The sequence below is a fragment of the Euprymna scolopes genome, chromosome 37, assembly GCF_053919585.1.
Source record: "Euprymna scolopes isolate OS-2025 chromosome 37, ASM5391958v1, whole genome shotgun sequence".
Taxonomy (NCBI): domain Eukaryota; kingdom Metazoa; phylum Mollusca; class Cephalopoda; order Sepiida; family Sepiolidae; genus Euprymna; species Euprymna scolopes.
Window position 1 is genome coordinate 51481610 of NC_136518.1, and position 24051 is coordinate 51505660.

General features: G+C 33.7%; 1 protein-coding gene across 2 annotated transcripts in view; it reads right to left on the reverse strand.

Moving 5' to 3' along the window:
- Positions 1-6124: 6124 nt before the first annotated feature.
- Positions 6125-24051, reverse strand: part of LOC145261158 (atos homolog protein A-like) — a 311376-nt gene continuing 293449 nt past the window's right edge. For both annotated transcript variants that reach the window (XM_080119477.1, XM_080119479.1), the window contains exons 9-12: positions 23718-23876; positions 19541-19609; positions 14215-14381; positions 6125-6400 (exon numbers count right to left, since the gene is read on the reverse strand). In XM_080119477.1, the coding sequence (XP_079975603.1) occupies positions 6244-6400; positions 14215-14381; positions 19541-19609; positions 23718-23876 (552 nt within the window). In that variant the 3' untranslated portion in view covers positions 6125-6243. The remainder of the gene's footprint in view (positions 6401-14214; positions 14382-19540; positions 19610-23717; positions 23877-24051) is intronic.

Consider the following 24051-nt stretch of genomic DNA (forward strand, 5'->3'; position numbering starts at 1 on the left):
CATTTCAAAAATAACACTCAAGATGAGAACAGTAGTCTAAAGAAGCCAATATGAATATACTTATTTTGTCAAATGTTGAATTATGTACTAATTGATATTATTATGTATTTATAAGTAAAAGTTTCTATTGGTTAAACATTAAATTTTTTGTCTTTAAAAGTAGAGTTTGTCATGTGACATGTTTTTTTGCCTATGTAACTCTAGAGATGGTCATATGACTTGTTTATCCAATGAAATTTTAGAATTTCAACATTTATCTTTTTTTTATCCTTTTCCCAAATTCAAAATTTTGTTTCTTGCTTTAATTCTTACTTTTCCACAATTTATTTCAATAGTGGACATTAATTTTAACCACGAACACTATGATAAAAAAAAAAGAAATGAATAAAAAAAGAAAATTGATGAAAAATCAGGTTCAAAATTAACCATGAAAATATTTCATAATTGGGGGTGGAAAGGATGAACTATTAATTATTTTGGCAAAAATAGTTTAAAAAAATAAGACAAGTTTCTAAGAAACAGACAATTAAGACAGAAGTGACAGTCAACATAACTTGCTTGAACTTCTGAAAAAAACTTTGAGGTCAAAGGGCAATGGTAAGGAAGAGAGAAGAGAGAGGGGAGGGGGGGATTACTTCTGTCGTGGATTATGAATTACTGCTTTTTTTGTTGTTGTTCTTAAGGGGTAGTCTGTTTTCCTAATAATTTATTGTATGTGGACATTTATCACCCCACCCCTATTTCAGACATTTTTGAATTCGCAGTCCACCATTTTTATTTCAAATCCGCTCATTTTAAACTAATTCTTTTGTCACTTTCTTTACTTTCTTTAATATATAATTTTTATTTTATTTATGTAAATATAGTCATATTATGCTATAATGTGCAGACAGTTTCGATCATTATTGAATTGCATCAGGCAAGAAAAAATTAGAAATTTTTTTTAAAAAAATTTTTTGCCATGTCTAATGCGTAGAATGATTTAAAGATCTTTGAACCATGCTACACATAATTTTTTCTTGAGATTAGTAATGATCGAACCCATCTAAATATATATATATTACATTAGCTGTATCTTTGCAATCACACTGCCATAAAGAAAAGAGCCGTATTATTTATTTCAATTTTTTTTAAATAGTTCCACTTGGGATCAGTGTTCTGCATTTTGGAAGCTTGGTATTCCAATAATCCTATTTGAGGAGAATCGGTACTCTAATAATCCCATTTGTGGGAGATGGAGATCCGTACTCTAGTAGCCATCAATTCTGAGAATCTTGGTACATTTCAATAAATAGATTTTATTTTAATTAAAAATTTCTTTGCTAAATACATAACATTACAGGTTTCCGACATGCCTCGTTGGTTGTTCAATTTTTTGGACTGTTTGATGTGTTCTGTGTACGATTGGTTTATAGATGCATTTGTTTTGTGGGAGTATGTGTTAACACTGGTTTGTGACTCATTTAGAAGTTGCATATTGATAAAACACACAGACCCCTGATCTGTAACAGGTTAATGCTCAGAAGTGCATTCACCTGTAAAACTCTTCTTTATTTTCCACCATGATTGTTTAATGTAAATTTAGTACATACATATATATTTAATTTAATTTATAATTAAAATTAATTTATAATTAATTAATAATTAATTCAATTTTGTACATACATATATATTTAATTTAATTTATAATTAAATTAATTTATAATTGATTAAATTTTGTACATATATATATATATATATATATATATATATATATTTAATAATTAAATGGTAAGTGGTAAAAAAAAAAAAACTGAAAAGTGTTCAATACTACCGTAGAGCAAAATATATATATATATATTTTTTTTTTATTACCATTTTTTATCTGCTTGGTTACACATGTTTCTACTATTGGAATCGAGTTAACAATCCGATAATTTCGTCAGACTTTGCAGATTTGAAAGTTTATTATCAGAAGAAATTTATTTTATTTTATTTATTTTTTTTATTTCTTCTTCCCCATAATAAACTTTCAAATCTCTAAGGTCTGACGAAATTATCGGATTGTTAATTCAATTCCAGTAGTGGAAACATGTAACTAAGCGGATGAAAAACGGTAATATATATATATATATATATATATAAGTGTGTGTATATATATTTGTATATATGCACATATGTATATATATATATATATATACATATGTATATATATTTGTATATATGCACATATGTATATATATATATATATATATATATATACATACATATGTGCATATATACATATATATATACACAGACACACATATACACATATACACATATATACATATATACATACATATATATGAGAGAGAGAGAGAGAAATAGATATATAGATATGTATTTATACAAACATTTTCAGCTACACATCTTCAGAAATATTTGAGTTCTAGCTGGGGATCATATAAACGATATTAAAAATTCAGCTGACAAAGTTCAGCTGATTCATAGCTAGGACTTGAATCATGCCTGTACATGTGTAGCGAAAAATGTCCGTATGAATAAAGATTTATAGCAAATAAATATGCAACTCTATTTATCATTGAGCATCATTATATAAGGACACTAAGGAATCACTGGATTAACACCTACGAACAAATCATCCACAGCTCATGAGGACTCTTTTTTTAAGTCTCATTACCATTGTTTCGGGTGAACTTTTTCCCCCCATGATTACGGAAATATTTGTTGAGATGCTGACTTTGTACTGCCATGGCCAATATGCAGTGCACATTTGATTGGGAAAATAACATACTAATCGAATATATATATATTACAGAGCACAAAATAAAGGTTTGAGGATTGTGTGAAAAAAAGAACACTCTAAATGAGCTAAAAATAAATGCTGAAAATTGAGATAACAGAAAATAGAAATGACTGGCAAAGAATTTGGAACCTGCAGAACTGAACCAAAATCTTTGTAAAAGAATTGCGAGGAATCTAAATGCTAGTAAAGCTGGAAATGTTTCTGAATTTAAGAGATGAGGATTGGTTCTTCATATCATTTGGATTCTTCAGATTTCTGTTCTCATCTTTCACAATGTTTCAATTAATGCACTCTTTGATCTTCTTCTGATGTATCTTGTCAAACTCAGGAATTTGGATGGAATTTCGAATGGCACCTTTTATTTACTTCATGGAGGTAACATGTTCTCATTCCATCAGCCATGACTGAATAGAGGTCCTAAGTAATTCACAACTGCATTTTTTGATCTCCCATACTGAGAATTGAACCTTCAATCTATCCAAAATTCCTGAGTTTGATAGAAACATTCCCGAATTCGATATGATACACGTGAAGAAGCTCGGAGGTTACATCGACCGAAACGTTGTGAAAAATGACATTCAAAATGAGAACAGTAGTCCAAAGGATCCAGATGATATGAGAGCTGGAAATGTTAGACATGTGCTCGTATTCTATCGCTCGAAGCTGGATACGCGAACCACCTGAAGTTGCTCGAAAAAACATCCGCATATACTTTTATCTCCATGGCCATATGAAGCTACTTTTACGAAAAAAAAAAAAAACGCACATCAGTTTAAGAGGTTCCACACTGTCTGCCAAGCTCTGGTCCCTGTCCCATCACCACAATGTTGCAACCTTGTGCTTGTTTTACAAGTACTTCTATGGAATGTGCTCCAATGAACTTGTTACATTTGTGCCCCCCTCAACATAAATATCCCGATCAACCAAATAAGCATCAAAATGATTGGCAAAGAATTGTTTCGGAGGGTCAGAAGGTATCAGGGCAAAGAATCTGGAATATGCCGAATTGATGACAAAATGTTTGTAAAGGGGTCGTACCAAATCTAGATACTAGTAAAGCTGGAAATGTGAGACATGTAGTCATATTCTACTGTCCAAAGCTGGGTATATGTCAATCAACTGAAGTCGCTCAAAAGACGTCCTCATACACCTTTACCTCCACGGCACGATGGTAGTACTTTTATGATACACAAAAAAAAAAAATGCAGGTCAGCTTAATAGGTCCTACATTGTCAACCATACTCCACACTGTGTTTCATCATCACAATGCCGCATCCCTGTATTTATTTTACTTCAATGGAATATGCTCCAGCCTGAAAAAGTATATGATGGTACACACTTCATGCATCACTTTTGCTTAAAGAGTCACCTATATAACCACGGAAGAAGAATCGGGAGAGCTGATAGCACAGATGTTGATGGGCAGAATAGCAATCATCTGTGAAGATGAGCCAATCATCATATTGCAATACTCTGAGGAAAGGTATGAAATCAGTTATAGACTGAATAGATGGGTAGACTCAGTTCAAGCCTTGGTTATGTAACAAGTCCCGAAGAAGGGAAAAATTCCGAAATAGCACAAGTCTTTCTTTTCTTATTCAGACATTGTTTCTAATCATCCTGGATTTCTTGACTCAAATAACGCGAATTCAAAAGAAGTGCAGTTAGAGATGTAACCCTTGCTTCACAATTGCTTCCCCGTGTAAGCAGCTTTTACAGAAGATATCCATTGCCTCTTAGAATTCAAAGAAATTTAATTACAAACGTAATAAACACGGTTGATACCTGTAATGTAAAATGAAATTTTAAGTTAAAATAAAATATTGTTTCAATACGTATTTGTTGTTATATTTTGCAATTTTTTAGATAATGATTCATAATTTGGATTATTTGAATTATTCGGACTACTGCTTTCATTTTGGATGTTATATTCACAATTTTTCAGCTAATACAGTAACATGAGTAGTAAGATTAGACATCAAAAACAAGCACAAGCTTAAGGCTTAAAAGGCTTCTGAAAATTTATAGTAGAATTGTCTACAAGACTTGTGGCGGATGTAAGGGTGCTTGTGCAGTTTAACAAAGATATTAAAAAACCAACATAATAAAAAAAAAAACCTCTGATGTACGTGCCTGTATAAAATAAAAAATTTTTTAAAAAACATTAAAAAAAATCGCTTAATTTGATCAAGTAGTTTTTTTTGCTTTAGAGAGGAAAATCTAATTGTGACACAGCCATCTTAGCAATTTTAGCTGTGAAGGGGAAAGGGATGCCAGGGGAGATAACTCCATCTAATTCTTGAAGTTTGCCAAAATTTGACGAGACAATTTTTACAGTTTTTAATAATTTTAGGTATTCCTTTTTTTCTTTTTGTTCTTTTTTTTTATATATATATATTTCTTTCAAAAACTCGTTTCAAAGTTTATTAATAAAATTATTAGAACTTCATGTACATGTTGACAAAATTCAAGAATTAGATGAAGTTATCTCTCCCTGGCGTCCCCATCTTCATAGCTGGAAATTGCCAAGATGGCTGCCTTGCGATTGGTCTCACTAAAATTTGATTTTCTTCTGTAAAAAAAACAAAAAAAAAAAAAACTATTTGATCAAATTAAGCGATTTGTTTTTTATGAGAACTTCATTCCATAACAGGCACGTACATCATAGATTTTTTCTTTATCTCCGTTTTTTTAATGTCTTTGCTAAACTGCACAAGCACCAATGTAAATGCTAAGGAATAATGAGTTCAAAATAATAAGCTTCTTAATGTTGCAGGTTCAATCCTCAGTATCGGCGATATTAAGAATTCCATTACAATTTACTTAAGATTTCTATTCTTTTATGGTTGACAGAACGAGAGCAATCTGTAGAGATTCTAGAGTTCAACAAGACGCTCCTGAAGAAGGTCGGAGATTATATCTGCTGAAATGTTATGGAAATAACATCCGAGATGGTAACAGTAGTCTAAATAATACAAATGATACTTATTTCTTATCAAGACTGGACCAAGATTATCACTATTAAAATACAACAATTGAACTATTTTAAAAATATAATGAGAGGCTTTTGTTTTTCTTGGAGTGGGTCGGTAGATTGCATAGACGCGCCAAAAATTTGATTTTTGTTGTCATTTCTGTCGATTTTTAATTATTTTACATCATAATTTATATTTACTTTTGTCTATTAAAAAAAAAAAAAAGTCATATGAACATAAGAATAATTATAATAAAAGATGATTATTTTTTTTTGGTATTTTCTTTTGTTATTTTTGGTTCTGCACAAAATTTGTGCTTTTGTTTTTTTTTTCTGTTTTCAATAAATAAAATTGATTGATTAAAAAATTTTTGAAAAAAAAAAAAAAAAAGAAAATTTAGAAAAAAAAAAATTTGTAAAAAAAAAAAAAAAAAATTGTAAAAAGAAAAAATTTTTTAAATTATCCTAGTTTGTGCGATCATCACCGTTTTGGTGAAAATTTGGGATTTTTTGGTCCTTCCGTAAAAGATCGCAATTCATAATTTGCTACACGGGCATCATATTCAAATTTGTCCCTTGCAAAAATTAGACGAATGTCTGTATGAAGATACAACTTTCCCGATCGGCTACTGGAAATCCTGGAAAAGAAAAATAAATACAAACAATTAAGAAAATGATTGCTTAATAACAGCCCCACCCCCCGGGGAAATTCCATGATTAATTAACATTTTATATTAGCTGTATCGACCCAGTGTTAACCATGAGTCTTTACTTTCATTTTTGTTTTTTAGCTCTTAGAAGTAGAAGCTCTATAGACCCAAATTTCTAGTATATATTAAACTAGCAAAAGTACCCGTCGTTGACTGGGTTCAAAAACAGCCTACAGAAAATGGACTCTGATTTATGAAAGTATAATAGGTTATGAAAAAGAAGGGTTGTAAAGAGATAGCTTCGAATTTGGGGGTATCAAAACCAAAGCAAAATATGATAAAAGTAAAAATAAAATAGATAAACCCCCATAATTTATTATACCATACCTGTTCACATTGAAGCACTTATCGCATTATTCTGTGGATCTATATTAAAAAACCTTGTTAAACTTTGACATATTTCCATTCTATGGAGGTCAGGCGCGAACGAACACCCCATAATTTTATTATACCATATTTCTTCAAACTGAAACATAATTATCAAAGTATACTTACGCAGATAGATATGAAAAGTCTTTATTAAAGTTGTGCCTATTTCCATTCTATGGAGGCCAGGTGCGAACGCAGACCCACAATTTTAATGAATCATCATTATGTCAGATCAAACACCCATTCCTGTGTCTCGATACATCTTCTATCATTATACGTGATCAGTTTTCTATAATAGTCAATCATATAGGAGCCTATTCGTGATCAGACACACACACACACGTTCAGTTTATATTATAGATATTAGTGTTATGAAGTGGGGGAGATTACAATAGATGATATCTATAATATAAAGGGCAAAAATCTATTAAAATGTATGTATGTATGTCTGCTTAAACTTTCGACAGAGGCAACGGATTTTCATGAGACTGGTATTGCTTTGAAGCTAGACCCTTCGGACGACAAATATTGAAAAATTGGTTAAAAACAGTAAAGCCTTCACCCTCAATTGGGCACTTTTCTACAGAGAGGGTCGATTTTTCCACTGACATTTTTTTTGCAAGTCATTTAACTCATGATCTTCACGACGTCACTTAAAAACATGTTATTTCGACCACCTGTGATGTCATAACCATGGTAGGCACATCGGTAAAACAGTTTGGTTTTTTTTCCCCCTTTTTTTTCTTCTGGCACGTTACAGGTTCGAGCCTGCTTACTAGTACTATTTTTTTTTTTTTTTTTTTTTTTTTCTTTTGCGCAACCAACACCCTTACACACACCTCCATTTTCTCCTCATTTTTTCGCGTCACGGGTTTGAGCCTGCCTGCCTACTACAACTGTTTTTTTTTTTTTTGCTCAACACACACCTCCAAACCCCCGGGCAACGCCAGGTACCCAGGCTAGTATAATATATATATATATATATATATATATACATACCACGCTAGTATAATATTTGAAATGGCACCAACTGTTATGTTGTATACTGGAGTATATATAACCATCGTAGCCATATAGAGAGCATATATATGCACGTTTGTCTTATATATATATATATTGAATTGTATAAAATTAACCAGAATATATTAATAAAGGAAATCCAAAACTATATTAGTAATGTATAAAATGTATTACAGAAAAAAAATGTATATATATATATATATATATATATATATATATAATTTTAATAAATAGCATGTAAATATATAAAGTACTAATCATAGTAGGGGATGATAAGTAGGAAAATGGATTAATCCTAATACTGGTCAATTAAAAAAAATATATATCCATTTTGAATTTGGAAATAGACAAATCTCCCAGGTAAGGAAGACATTTTTTATAACATGAATAGGCTAGCCAAATTAATCAAGAGTAGGAAACTAGATCTAATAGCTGTAACATTTTTTGTCCGTGTGATTAAGGGAGGTGGTGTTTGATCAACACTGCTGGGGAGCCATGATTTAATATATGGTTTTGTTTTTAAATCCTCAAAACAGTGTTTTACGGTAAACAACTGATGATCCCTAAAACTAACATTAGGACTATTGTGAATTTAAGAAAGCAAGTTGATGCAGCGATTGCAGGTGATTAAATGACTTACTGACTAAATAGTTTTCTAACGAATGATAAAAAATATAAAAATTAGATAAGTTTTTTATACATAGTTTTAAAGGTTAAAAAACTTCCAAGACTATGTACTTGATTTGTTTTATTTTATTGATTTGTTGGGAGATATGTATATGTGAATTATATTTTTGAAAACATATTCATCAGTTTTTGAGTTTCATGTTATTGGTTGCGGTAAAATATGTTAACAGGTTCATGATTATTTTCTTGTTAAATATTAGCAGCTTCTTTATATAATTAACATGATCATCATATAATTAACAGTGTATGTGTATATATATATATATAAAATAAAATATTATTCCATGGATTTCTGCCTTTGGATTATTATGGACCATTTTCTTCCAATTACGGGATTTCCTTGGATTTTATTTGTGCAAATGGAAATTCAATTAACTTTCTTGAAGTTATATATTTGGATTTTACCGTCACTGGATTGTTTCTTTTCCACCAGACTATCCATTCATGTGTAATCACCTTTTTCTTTCCATATTCCTTCTGCTTCACTTTTTTTTGTTATCAAGTAAGATCTTTGACTTACTTGTTGTTTCATCAAATACTTTTGCATGCAAAATCCGATCCCGCATTTTGCTAATTCCTACCCTCTGATGAGAAGGAAAGTATTTCTTCGAAACTCCGCGGATTAAGGACTATCCACTTATCTAGTGTTTCCTTTTCAGATTAAATATGTTTTTAACTTTTTTTCAAAGTGTTTTTTAACATGTTTTATTAACTGTTTGCTCATATATATATATATATATATATATATATAAAATTAACAGTGTGTGTAAAAAAAGCAATCAGAACTCCTTCTCACCAACGCCGCAATTTGTACCAACTCCTTTTAACTTACACTGTAATTCATAACACCAGCTTTAAACATCTATGTTCTCTATGAGCTGTCAAAAACCCGACTGCCTGTTCTCTCCAATTTGACATCCTAATAACCATTATTCCCCATATATGGAAGTGATGTATAAAGACCACAATTACAAAATTAAGGGTTTCTTTTCTTTTAATTCCTTCCCTGTCTTATATTGTTGGTTCCCGGAAAATGCTGAAACTGAATCATGGACGATTATTATTATGATTATTTCAAAGTCTAGATGCTTTATCAGCTAAAATATGGACCAGGAAAGTTAACTTGGAAATGGAATTTTTAGCATAAATGAAAATGTAGCAGAAATTTTAGTATCAATAGCAGTTAATAAAACGTTAGCTAACAATAATAATATCAAATAATAACCCATAAAGAAAAAGTAGATTTAGCCTTCGGGTTAAGAACAGAGTGTAGTATCTGTTCTAGTGCAACACTCAAGTTAATTTGTCCATAGTCAATGAAGGAGAAACCCTTCTATACTAAGACAATTTTTTTTTTTTTTGCCTAAATCCAGAGTGCCCCTTTTTAGGAAGCTGATTTCTCCCACATTAAAAACGACCTTGTGTCACATTTTGCTCCCATGGTGAAGCAAATAAATACCAATAATAATAACAAATGGGTTATGTGACAATTGATTCTTTAGTGCTATGTTGCGGCGACGACGCAGTTACAAAGAAATACTTTTATGTATACACATAGTCAGTTTAGAGGAGGAAACAGTCCAGTTTAAGTTGGACAGTCGAGTTGAACAGATGAAGGGAGATGACAGCTGGTCATACTGGCATCTGCACACTAAGGAAACTGCCAGGGCAGGAGATAACAAAAATGTAGAATGAGGAAAGCGTGCAACTTCCAAGCGGGAAACGTTCGGAAATAAAAGTTGCATGAAAATATGACCCGAGACTTGATAATGTTTTCTTCTCCCTTGCAGCTTTTGCAGATCTGTTGACCAAGACCCAAAGATGGACAAAGGTATTTTTCTCCGTTTGGCCAGATGTAAATGTTAGAAAGATGTTATCCATCTATTTGTGTAAAGAACTGTCTGTTTGTAAATTGCTGAACCATGTCTATACGTTATACACACTTGTAAATATATGTGCACACACACTAGACAATTACACATGAGCTCCATTGATGTTCGTCCATCGCTTACGAAGATGACCGTGTATCATGCAATTGTTCTGTGGGTTCTTGCTAGACTGATTCGAGCTCTGAATTATTTCCCACATGTTGGACACTTGTCGGATAATTCTGTATTAAAAGTGTTTACTGCTCTGTCCTTTCTAATGTCACGTTTTCTCTTGCATTCTTCATTGTGTGCGGATTCATCAATTATAGCCCCTTTGTGAGTTGCAGCACACCAGGAACATCTGTTTTGAGTTAGTTTCTCCAGTAAGTTAGAATACAAACCAAACTTTCTGAGGGAGACTTTCAGATTGTCTTTGAATCGTTTCCACTGTCCTCCTGCAGATCTTTTTCCTTCGGACAGTTCACTGTAAAGGAGTTGTTTTGGGAGCCTTGAATCAGGCATGGCATATATGACCTGCCTAACGAACCTAGCACTGCTGTAACATGGTGTGTATTGACAGAAGGTTTGACCGGGCTAAAACCTCTGTGTCTAGTATCTTGTCTTGTTACTTGATTTTCAACAATCTACGGAGACAGGTCATATGGAAATGGTTCAGTTTCTTGGCATGTCTGGCATATACAGTCCAAGTTTCACAAGCATACGTAAGGATGGTAAGAATCACAGTTCAGTATACTTGAAGTTTGGTCTGCAGCCAAATTCCTCTACACTCACACACAGTGGTTCTGAGACATCCAAAGGCAACACTAGCCTTGACTAACCTGCAATTAACTTCATCGGCTATGTGCACTGCCCTTAACAGAATACTACCCAAGTAAGTGAATTTGTCCACAGCTTTTAGGTTGGTTACACAAATTGAGATCAGAGGCTCAACATACGTTTTTCCAGGAGCAGGTGGTACATTACTTATGAAGTCCATTATATATAGAGAAACTAGATGATCACAATACGTTACATATATTTTTTTGCTGACGACACTACCATCTATGGTAGCAAACTAAGACAGTAAAACGACCAAGTTCTCTCCGATTCTCTCTACTCTGATCTTGATCGCGTTGTACAATGGGGAAAGGAGTGGCTGGTTACTTTTAATGCATCTAAAACCAAACTTCTATCTTTACATCATCAACGTTCTGATCCCCATCTGGCATCAATTAAAATGAATGGCTCGTCTTGGGGAGGCCTCAAGTTTTGACAGGCTTCTGGGCTTGACCTTTACTCCTGATCTTAAATGGAATACGTACATTAAATCTGTTGCCAAGGCCGCTGGAAAAATGGTCGGATCTTTCTATCGATCCAGTAGATATCTCACTGCTGATGCAATTCTCTATCTATATAAGAGCCAGATACGTCCAAGGATGGAGTACTGTTGCCACATATGGGCAGGAGCTGCTAGAAAAGACCTGTCCTGCCTTGATAGGGTTCAAAATAGACTTCGTGGCCTGGTGGGAGATGTCCCTTTTCTCTTCGCTGCAACCTGTATCTCACAGAAGAGATATTGCAAGTTGGTCGCTGCTTTATCGTTATTTTCATGGAAAGTGTTCGACTGAGCTTCAATCTATAGTCCCCCCTCACCAAACTTTCACAGGACACACTCGTCTAGCTGAAAACACTATCAATAATTCCCCCCACTCGTTATCTGTGCCTAAACCTAGACATAGATTCCATGATCAGGGCTTCTTTCTTGGAACTGCACGCCTGTGGAATTGTCTTCCGTTTTCCTGCTTTCCGGCCGTCTATGATATGGTTGTCTTCGGGTCCAACGTGAACAAGTTTCTGATGAGCCGTTCCACTTAAGTTAACAAATTTACCGAACTTCCATTACTATCGATTACTATATTGTCCTTTTGAATACTGTACACTCTTTAACCCTTATCCTTGAGTGGCCTATCGGCCTTGATAAGTGGTGACGCCTATGTAAAAAAAAAAAAAAATACATGTTATGCGCTCACATTCTATAGACATTACACACATTAAAGACACTCATAAATAATATATACACTCGTTATATACTCAAATAGACTCCTTATATAGACTTGACTATATAACACCTGATCTTGTCACCTGACAGGCTAAACAGAGGTGCAGACGCTTGTGTGAGTAATGCTTTCTATTACATGCAGGTATAAAAATAATTGTTAATATCTATTTTTTTTTAAATATTATCGTTATAAAGTCCCCTTAAGAAAATAAAGTCGAGCCTTCTCTAGGGAATTAACAAAAAACTGTCAACCTAAGCACAAATGTAATATTCCAACTTCATGTTGTTGAATACTCTCTGACTGTTTACTGTGTACGCCCACTGATTTGGCATTTATAGATACTTGATTTCTCTCAATTATTGTGTTAATTTCTGATGGTAAAGTAGAATACCAGCTTATGAAGTGAAAGGTGACTGTGATTGAGTTTGAATCTCTTTACTAGCAGTAATTATCACATCCTAATACTAATGATCGCATAAGTATGAAACACTAATGTCTGTAGGTATAACAATAATTCTTAATATTTATTAAAAAAGTATTATCATTGCATATATGTGTGTGCATGTGTATAAGTCTATATTCCAAATTTCATGATGTTGACCATCTTACAATTTATTTCTTTAATACTGTTGCCATTCACAATTCTAGACAGCACCTGTTTCGTAGCATAAAAACGTTATTTATTTGTTATATGCTGTTTAATTACATTGAGATTTATAAATTAAGGATTGGTATAAATAAAAGGTGAAATTTAATTGAAAGAAAAAAATTTCCACATATATATATATAATATAAAAATATAACACGGAAATTACATAATTGTTGATGCAATAATTTATTTCAACCTTATGGTATTTTCAAGCATCTAAACTAGACAATTACATTTTTGATACTGTCTAATTGTCTAGTTTAGATGCTTGAAAATACCATAAGGTTGAAATAAATTATTGCATCGACAATTATGTAATTTCCGTGTTATATTTTTATGTTATTGCTCTGTTTACCACATTGAGCTCTCATACCCGGATTTCCTCCTGGAATTATTACATTATAACACTATATATATATATATATATATATATATATACATAAAATAAAAGTCTTTATATTGAAAATTTATTCAAATTTAAAAAAAAAAACTTAGAACTTATAAGAAAGGTATATAAAATTTTAATTATTCGACAAGGAATACAAATAAAACAAGAAAAACCTTATTCCATGGAGTTTCGAAAAATGCAATTCTTCTCATCAGAGGGAAGAGGTTTGCAAAATATACAATAAATTTTGCAGGTTAATGCATCACAGTAAACAAATAATATGAAGTTTATCAGATTTGCATAAAAAGTCATTTAAAAGTTTGAGACAGTTTGAAGGAATTCAAGCGGATTGAAAAAGCAAAAAATGGAAAAAAGGAGAAAAAGGACATGATAAAAATAATAATACATATATATATATATATATATATATATATATATATATATACACACACACACACACCATACTCCGGGGTTATTGCGCCAAGTCCGGGGTAATTGCATCAACTAGCTAAAATTGTTCTTTTGGCAACCATATAAAGAGTTAGTTAATGCAATTACTCCTGGATTTGGCGCAATTATCCAAAAGTATATATATATATATATATATATATATATATATGATGTTTCATCCAGGCTATGCAACCATAGTATCAGGATTAAAAACGATATGAATAAATAAATTGATTTTCTGGATCATTTACCTCAAATGGATCAAATATCGGAGATATGATGGTTCTTGACTTTCAGCATTGGCAGGCATGTACATTGTCCGTTGTCGCATAAAAGTCTGCGCATTTGATGGCATGTCTTGCAGATCATACATCACGACAAACATTTTCACAACTGTCTTGTTTGGGTTGAACAGAGTCTGAATCAAAAAAACGTTCATATTATTAGGATTTTTTTTTTTTTTTTAATATTTTTGTTAATAAGAACGTGAAATGTATTTTTTTCTTTTAGTGGAAATTAAGCAACAAAATGATTGATTGGTTGACCATTTGTCCTTACTGCTCAGATCAATAAAGAATTGATATTGTTAAAGAATCAATTTGATAATTTGGTCAATCAAGGATGACTGGAAGAAGTAAGGAATGAGGAAAAAGGAAAAGGAAATAGAAAAAGAAAAAAAGAAAGGGGAAAATAAGAATAAAGGGAAAAAAGGAGAAGAAAAAGAAAAAAGGAAAAAGAAAACAGAAAGGGAAAAAGAAAAATGAGGGGAAAAAAGAAAGGGAAAAAGAAAAAAGGAAAGGGAAAAAAAGGAAAAAGAAAAGAGAAAAGTAAACAAGGGGAAAAAGGAAAAGAAAGGATAAAGGAAAACAAAGGATAAAGGGAAAAAAGGAAAAGGAAAAAAAAGGAAAAGGGAAAAAAGGAAAAAAGGAAAAGGAAAAAGGAAAAGAAAAGAAAGGAAAAAGGAAAAGAAAAGAAAAAGAAAAGAAAGGAAAAGAAAAGAAAGGAAAAGAAAAGAAAGGAAAAGGAAGAGGAAGAAAAAAAGGAAGAGAAATAAGGAAAAAGAAAAAAGGAAAGAAAAGGATAAAGAAAAACAAAGAACAATGAATAAAGAAAAGATAAAGAAAGAACATTTAAAAAAAAACAAATAACAAAAATACAAAAAGACAAAAATTTAAAAAAAAAAAAAAAAAACATACCATAAAATTTAAAAACTTACACCGAGAATGTTTACTTTGGCCAATTTCCTTCCATTAAAGAAATTTAGATAAGATGCAAAGTAAATAAACTTGTTACAAGTTTAGATTTTCTTCTGTATTCAAGGTTTATCTTTAGATATCATTCAGATCTTTGTTAGCTGTTCTCCTCACATCTTTTTAACAGGATATATACAATTAGAATTCAAATCATCTTCGCCACAACCTCATTGAATGCTTAAGACATGCAATGCAGTGAATACACTTCATCAAACACCTGCAATACTCTGAACACCTTGCTTTCCTTTGCTTGGATTCACTGAAACATCTAACATGTAGCAACAAACCAAGTAAACACCCACAAACTTATAAACCACCTTAGCAGCAAAAACCCTGAGCACTATGTCTCCCAATTATTTTGATGAGGATAATCTGTATTATTGAGATTATTTGGATTACTGTTCTCATCTTGAGTGTTATTCGCATAACGCTACAGCCAAGGTAGACTTAAACCTTCTTCAGCCGTATCGTGTCGAATCTGGGAATTTTTCTGTTGAACTCAGGAATCTGTATAGAATTTCTGTTATATAGGGGTTTCACTATTATTATTATTATTATTGTTGTTGTTGTTGTTCGTTGTTAGGAAGTCTTATTAAAAGTGAGTCTTAGAGAGTCTTATTAAGAGAGATGTTGCGTTCTGTGTTCGTGTTATGAAGAGATTCATATATATAAAATGTTCATACTTAGAAGTGTAGTAGAAGCTCTTAGAGCGAGGAGACAGTGTTGAGACAGTCTTAGTGTTCACATTGTAGATATGAGATGTAGAGACATTGTGTATGTGAAGACATTTTAAAACACAGGATATATAAGACATATAATGACAATTTCACTTTACCTTTTGGTAGAATTACAACACAAAGACGACGTTTATAAAAACACATTATGCGTTTATTTCCATGGACTGGTCGGTGGTTTTCTTAGGCAGGAATTCAAAGTTTTACATTCTATGTTTCAAAGGTGACCGTCTCGCTTCCAGACGTTCGACTGTCCATCGCTGGACTCCAGACTGTCGTCTGTCGTCTGTCGTCCCCAGACTCTCCCTGCTTAACTCTAAAGTTTCTAACTATCTCGAGAACTTTCCATTTTCCATGACGTCATACACATGTTAAAACATGTGTCTTCTTTCACGTGTTCTGGAAATGTGTGTCCAAAACATTTTCCTTTGTTTACAAAAGGAATTTTAACCTATATTTCCAGTAACCTATATTTCCAATATGTTAAAAACATGTTTATTAAATTATCCTATAGTTGCTTTCCTCAATTCAATTTCGTAACAGAATTAACAAATGCACATTCCTTTTCTTAAAACTATTTTATCTCTAAGCTAAACAATGGTTTGTTTTTACATTCCATTTTCTAATTCTCTCTCGTAATCTATTTCTAGACCTAAATTACGAGGTTCGAATTTCGTCTATTCTATTTCATTTTTACATTTAACTAATTCCCTATTTTTATACTTACATGAAAAGGGGACAGCCCTTATCATGTAACATTTCTAACGGGACACTTTATTTAGTTCACAGGGGTGTCATGCTTTGATTTTCTCAGGATTAGGTCATGGCTGACAGAATGAGAGCTTGCTTCGCTCGTGGATTAAATAAAGGGTTTCGTTCGATCTTACACGGTACACGAACTTATTAAGAAATTTCCACACTCTTATTACTCGATACAAATCGTGACAATGTATTTTATCACGGTAAAACAGTTGGGATAACAGGATCTGTTGGCAGAAGAATGTTTAGGAAAGACAAAGTGATAAGGATTGATTTGAGAGAGAGATAAATAAAGATCTAGAGATGAGTTGGTATGTAAAACAGACGTTAAGCTGCTGCTGATGATTAGAATTTAATAATAAAAAGGGAAGATAGCTTACAAGTTATATGTATAAAGAGGAATTAGATAAAAATGAGACCCGTTGGATCACTCATTAAGTTTGGTTTAGATTGTTTGAATCAGGAAAAAGTGAGTTTAAACAAACACTTAAAATATAAAAGAAAAAGACAAAATCCAAAATAAGTCACTTTTTATTCATTATATCTCCCTCTCTCTATTCCTATCCCTCTCTCTAAAACTTTTTTCTTTCTAAATAGGTATAGATATATAGATAGATAGAAATAGGCTGAGATATATCTGAATACATTGAGAAAGAGATTATATCAATAACTTCCGGTTTCTTTACATATGATTTTGCAAAACTAGTTAGCTATATAAAAATAAAAGTATAAAATCATACAGTAGTGATTTTCTGCTGACTATCTCTCTCTCTCTCTCTCTTTTATCGCTACAGCTATCATTTGATTAATATTACTATTTGTGGTGATATTTTCTTTTATTCATAATGGACTATTCCAATCTTTTCATTATTCCCTTTCCCTATTATCTTTAACTGTCAATAAACAAAGTGCAGATGAGAGAGAGAGAGAGTTGTTGGCAGGATAAAGTTAAGGAAATCATGAGACAAAAGTGATAAGGATTGATTTGAGAGGATCTAGAGATAAGGTAGCATGTAAAACAGACGTTAAATCTATAATGATGATGATGATGATTAGAATTTAATGATAAAAATTGATAACTAAAATTTGTTAACTAATAATTACTACATACAAAGGCTAAACACAACTCGAGGATAAAGGATTAATGAGATGAATAGATTGTCAGTTGAATGATGATGATGAATATTATAGAAAGGCGAGTCTTAAAGATGAGATTAGATCTGATGACCTCAGAGGAAAATTAACATTAGTGCTTTTCTGCTGACTATATGCAGCTCTCTGTCTTTCTTTATCCCTTTCATCTCTACAGTTACCGGTTAAATAGTAGTACTATTTGTGGTAACGTTCCCTTTTATTTGTAATGGATTATTCCAATCTTTTCATTATTTCCTTTCTCTATTACCTTTAATTGCCAAAGTGAATACAAGAGAGAGAGGGGGAAGGGGTAAAACAGTTGAGATAACAGAATCTGTTGGCAGGAGAAGGTTAAGGAAAGCATGAGACAAAGCGATAAGGATTGATTTGAGAGAGAGAGAGAGAGAGAGAGAGAGAGAGAGAGAGAGAGAGAGAGAGAGAGAGAGAGAGAAATAAGGATCTAGAGATAGTTTAGCATGTAAATGAGATCGTTCTAATGCTCCAGTAGATATCTCACTGCTGATGCAATTCTCCACTTATATAAGAGCCAGGTATGGCCAAGGATAGAGTATTGTTGTCACATTTGGGCAAGAGCTGCTAGAAACACCCTATTCTGCCTTGACAGAGTTCAAAAAAGACTTTATAGCCTCGTAGGGGATGCCTTTTTCTCTTCCCTGCAATCTCTTTCCCACAGTAGAGACGTTGCAAGCCTGTCTCTGCTCTATCATTATTTTCATGGCAAGTGCTTGTCTGAGCTCCAATCTACGGTCCCCCCTTGCCTGATTTCACGAAAAACACTCGTCTAGCTGAAACCGCTACCAATAATTTCCCCCACTCTTTATCTGTGCCCAAACCTAAACATAGATCCCATGAAGAAAGCTTCTTCTTTCTTAGAACTACACACCTGCAGAACTCTGTTCCGCTTCCCTACTTTCCAACTGGCTACTATATGGTTGTCTTCAAGTCCAACGTGAACAAATTCTTGATGAGCCATCCCCTTAAGTAATCCAATTTACCAAATTTCCATTACTAACGATTACTACGATATTGTCCCATTGACTACCATACACTCATTAACCCTTATCCTCGAGTGGCCTCTAGGGCCTGATAAGTGTAAAAAAAACAAACAAAAAATCTTAAATTGATGATGATGAAAATTACTTTTTACTTGAAGGCATCTTATCAAACCTTATTCTCCTTTGCCTATTGACTAGGAGCAAAGTGTAGTATCTGTTCTGATACTACATTTCACCTTTTCTGACCTTGATCAGTGGAAGAGAAATCCTTCTAGATTGAGGCAATTTTTATTTTTGTTCCTATCCAGAGTGTCCCTTTTTTGGGGAGCAGGATTTTCCCCATGTTAAAAACCGACCTTGTGTCTAACTCTGCCCTCGTGGGGAGGCAAGTAAGTAGAAACCTTATCCTCTAGTGCCCTCCTACACCGGACTTTGATAAATGATTACTCAGCTTTTATGGTGTTCTTTGAGAGATACCGGAATACTAGTTTGATCCTGGAAATCAGTCCATTCTTGGTGTTACAGCCTGTACGGATGAGGTCTTTCTTAACTGCGCGCACACATAACAGTTCATGAGCTTACAATCAGTGGAATTTGATAAACAGTGACCCATTAGTAAAAGAAAGAAAAACAAAAAAAACGATACAATGTTGGGAAGATTATAATGTAATTGGTACTTACGACTTGCACCGTTCCAACTTTAGGTATGTGGTATCCCTTTTTGGAAAAAGTTTCTAAGTTGATATGGCCCTGTTGAAAGAAAAAAAAAAAGAAGATCAATATAAATCTAGCGATACTGACATTGGCAACATAATTCAAAAATTGGATTGAGTAAAAAATATAACATACATAAAATATGCCATAATCACGTTGAAATCCCGGATCGCACCAGATCATCAAAGTTAAGCAACAACGAGCCTAACTAGTACCACGTGGGTGACCATTTAGGAATGCTCGGCGCTGTATGCAACACACCAGACATAGAAGTTTCCAAGTTGGTATCTGAGGGGGGAGGGGGGGAGTTAATCCACTGGGAGAGATGCACCCTCAGTCTTTATTAAGACATACATCTATGAAAAGGAACACTCTGATGTAAAAACCTGAGGTCTATTGTGTGTTCTGTCTTGAAGCATCCATTGCACCGACAGATTAGCAGTTGCACCAAAAAGTGTGGTTGGTTCTGCACAAATTATTTGTGTAGATTTCCAAACAACTTAGTTGTTTTAGCAGAGCTTATACATTGAAATCGCTAAGAGAGTTGGCAATTTTGGGAACAAAAAAAAGAATCATATCCTGGCCAATAATAATTCTAAAACATTCAGAGTGCATCTCTTAGTGAGTCTTTAGCTGAATAAAGCCATCTCAAGTCCTGAATAAGCCATCCCAAGTCTCTACCAAAATCTCCAGGCAAAATTTAAACTTGGAGTATGCAGTCTTCAGTGTTTTTTTAAAAAATACCTAAGAATCAACATGTTTTTGATGCTGCAGGAGGTGCAGTTGGTATCTATCTCGGCTGCATCCCATAAGTTTGTAACCAGGTAACCAAGAAGTGCTAGATTGTGGGTGAGTTTGCAAAAATTCTCAGACAGCGATTGCTATGTTTTTACCAGAGATGTGACACGGAGCACAGTCCTGTTGCCAGACGCGCATGGTCTTGCTGCAGTAACTCTCACCACACAGCTCTTGACAATTCATTGTAGCCATCTAAATCATGTGTGAGTGTCTTTTTGAAGCTGTTGATCTTTGGCTGAATGCAGCTCGTTCAAAAAAAGCCACCCCGAGTCTCTACCACAAATCCCCAAACAAGATCTGAACTATGGCCTTCATGGTGTTCTTCGAAAGTTATTTGAACATCAGTTTGATCCTGATAATCAGCTCATCCTTGATGTTGCAGGCAGTACGATTGATGTAGTTCTCAACTGCTCCCAACACATAGGGTTGCAATCAGCTAATCAGTGCAGGGGCTAGATGTTGGAATTGGTGAAGTCAGAATAATTCTCAGACAGCCTTTTCTGTTTTTCCAAGAAGTGCGACATGGATCTGAGTCCTACTGCCACACATATGAACTTCCCACAGCCACTTGCTCCACTTGCCCTTTAACAACAGTGGACAGCAAAAAACACAATCACAGTTTAAGAGAACATATTCTTCGCAATTTTGTGTGAACTAATAATAATCAGCTCCATCTTCAGGAAAAACCGAGTAGTTCGCCAAGAACAATGACTAAATAACAATTCATAGTAGAACCGGGAAAAATATCAAGGGCAATATTAGCATGCTCGGGAAAATCATTCATATCAAAGCATGAAGCTCAAGAAATAGGAAGTTTAGTTAACTATTGTTTTTTATTGCAACCTCATAAAATACACCCTACTAAAGCCTGATTGTCACAGTTAATGAATTTCAAAAATGCAATCTGGACGTTTTAGAAGAAAGATATGCAATACAATTCTGCTTTAAACTTGGAAAAAAATGCCACAGAAATGTATGGAATGCTTCAGACTGCATTTGGACCATCTTGCATGAATCAAGCATTAGTTTTTCAGTGGTATAAGAGATTCAAGAAAGGCAGGAAATCTGTAAGGGATGATGAGAGGTGTGGGAGGAGTAAGGAAGTCAAAACACCAGAGTTTATTTGTCAAATAAAGAATTTCATGGATAACAACTTGTGTGTCTATGAAGACAATAAGTGCACAGTTTGACGTTAGCAGGGAGAACTATGCACACAATTATTTGCGAGGAACTGAAGAAGCAGACGATTTGTGTGAAGTTTGTCCCAAGGGTGCTGAGAGAAGATCAGAAAGAAATACATTGTCATGACCAGGATAGGCATCAAGACAGTTCCTCACCCTCCCTTTAGTCCAGACCTTGCTCCCTGTGACTTTTGGTTGGTTGGTTGTTTTTGTTTTACGGCATATCAACCCTTTTCAGGTTATTTAATGCCGAATCCGGTGATTTTGAAGAAAATTTTTTTAATAGAATACATTTGTTTTTTGCAAGTCAGTTTCTATTCAACCCATAGTAGGAACCCTAACAGGTACTGAAAATGGCAATTAAAGGGTGCCTCCACACTCCCCAGAGCCCGCAAGCTGAGGCCTCACCATCGGATATAGTTTAAGGTCATATCCAGGACCTGCGACTTTTGGTTATTTCCTCAACTCAAAGAAAATCTTAGAGGCTGTCGTTCTGAGATAATTGAGGAGATGAAAGAGGCTGCGATGATGGTCATTGACATGCTCACATCAACGAACTTCCATGGGGCCTTATAGAAGTTGTTGGAATGGTACAACAAGTGCATTGCAGCTGAAGGAGATTACTTCAAAGGGGACTACAACTTGGATGTCTTCAAGTCCAATGTTAACAAATTCCTAATGAACCGCCCCCTTAAGTAAACGCTTCATCAAATCTCCACACTAACGTAATGTACTTGCAATAACCCTTATCCCTGAGTGGCTTCCGGGCCTTGATAAATCGTGACCACCGTGTAAAAAAAAAAAAAAAGAAAAAAAAAAAAAGAAAAAAAAAAGTCTGGAAACTTATTGAAGGCACTTCATACAAAGCATCAAACTTGACAATTATAGAAGCTGAATCATTCTAAGATAAAAAAAAAAAATAACACGTGCGTTTATTTATTTATTTGCAGACTGTTACCCTCATCTTCATAATTGCTGTTTCACGACACTTCGGCCAACTATTCCTCTGGCCTTCGTCAGGTGATTAACCGTGACAAGATAGGAAACAACAACTGTGAAGATGAAGATGACAGTCCGCAAATAAATAAATAAATATACAAATTACTCATCTCAAAAGTATTCTAATAATAAAATAATATACAGTTCGGTACGAACCTGACAATGGAAGACAAGATAAGAACGAAAAACTTGGATCTATAAGACCGTGGCGCAGTGGATAGAAGCATTGAATCTCTATGGTTCCAGGTAAGCATTGTCTGAAGATAGAAGTTTCAATCCTACTCAAAGCCGGCTAGAGAATTACTTGGCCAAAATGTGGTGAGACGACAACTATGGAAGGCAGTACTTACTGAGGATACAGTTAAGAGACTCAGCATTCCTATCCCATCACGGTTAATCACCTGATAAAGATCAGAGGAATAGTTGGCTGAAACGTTGCGAAACAACAACTACGAAAATGAGCATAATAGTCCGCAAATAACTATACAAATTACTCATCTTAAAAGATCCCAATAATCAAATAACACCATGGTCGTCTCTATATCTAATGTCAATAGATTCCTGTCATGAACTCTGCATAAGTATTTGAATTTGATCCTGAAAATCATTTCGTTTCATTAACCATAATCCTTATCCTCAAGTGTCATATTTCCTTGATAAGTGATGACCACTAAATTTTTCAAAAGTTTTCTATTCTGCGAAATCATGACTGATTGTAACGTTTCTACCCATGCAAGACATAACGAAGAACTGCCTTCTTTCTCTCCAAGTCGGGTTCTTTTATCTGCCTCAAATCTCGCCCAGTCATATGAGCTTATCACTAGGGCTATGACAAGAGAATATTTTTTTTATTATTTTGACTCTCGAGTATATATCAGTTAATATCTTAGGTTTTTAGATGGAGTGATGCGGTTCTCAATTGATTAACTGTGTCGGATATATACTAGAGAGTCAAAATAATGAAAAGACTATTCTCTTGTCATAGCCCTACTTATCACGTTCTTCATGACTTTTTGCATAAACCAGATACACTTCTTGAATATTTTTTTTCTTCTTTATTCCATGCACGAGTGTCTCTTTGCTGTAAGAATATTTGTGATGTTACCACTAAATCTTCAAGTATAAAATTCCGAAACCAAAAACGTTTTCTACCTCGTCATACTCACCAAATAAGGTGATGGGGCATTATCATCGGAAAGACTAAAAAAGTAAGAAGTTACTGGCAGGCTGATGTGTTTGGGACAAAATGTTCCGCTGGCACCAATCTCGGCCATGAAGCCCTCCACGACGCCACTCGGTTCAATGCGACCATTTAATATGGACTCCTGAAGTAAAAAAAAATGAAAATTTATATACAATAAACCGAATCATATTCAAGAAAATATTTTGTACAAATGTAATCATTCAATTTTATCATGTTACTACTCTTCATATTTATAGTATTTTTACATGTTGGCATGTGTTGGACAACTTTTAGAAATGGACTTCAAAACTAACATA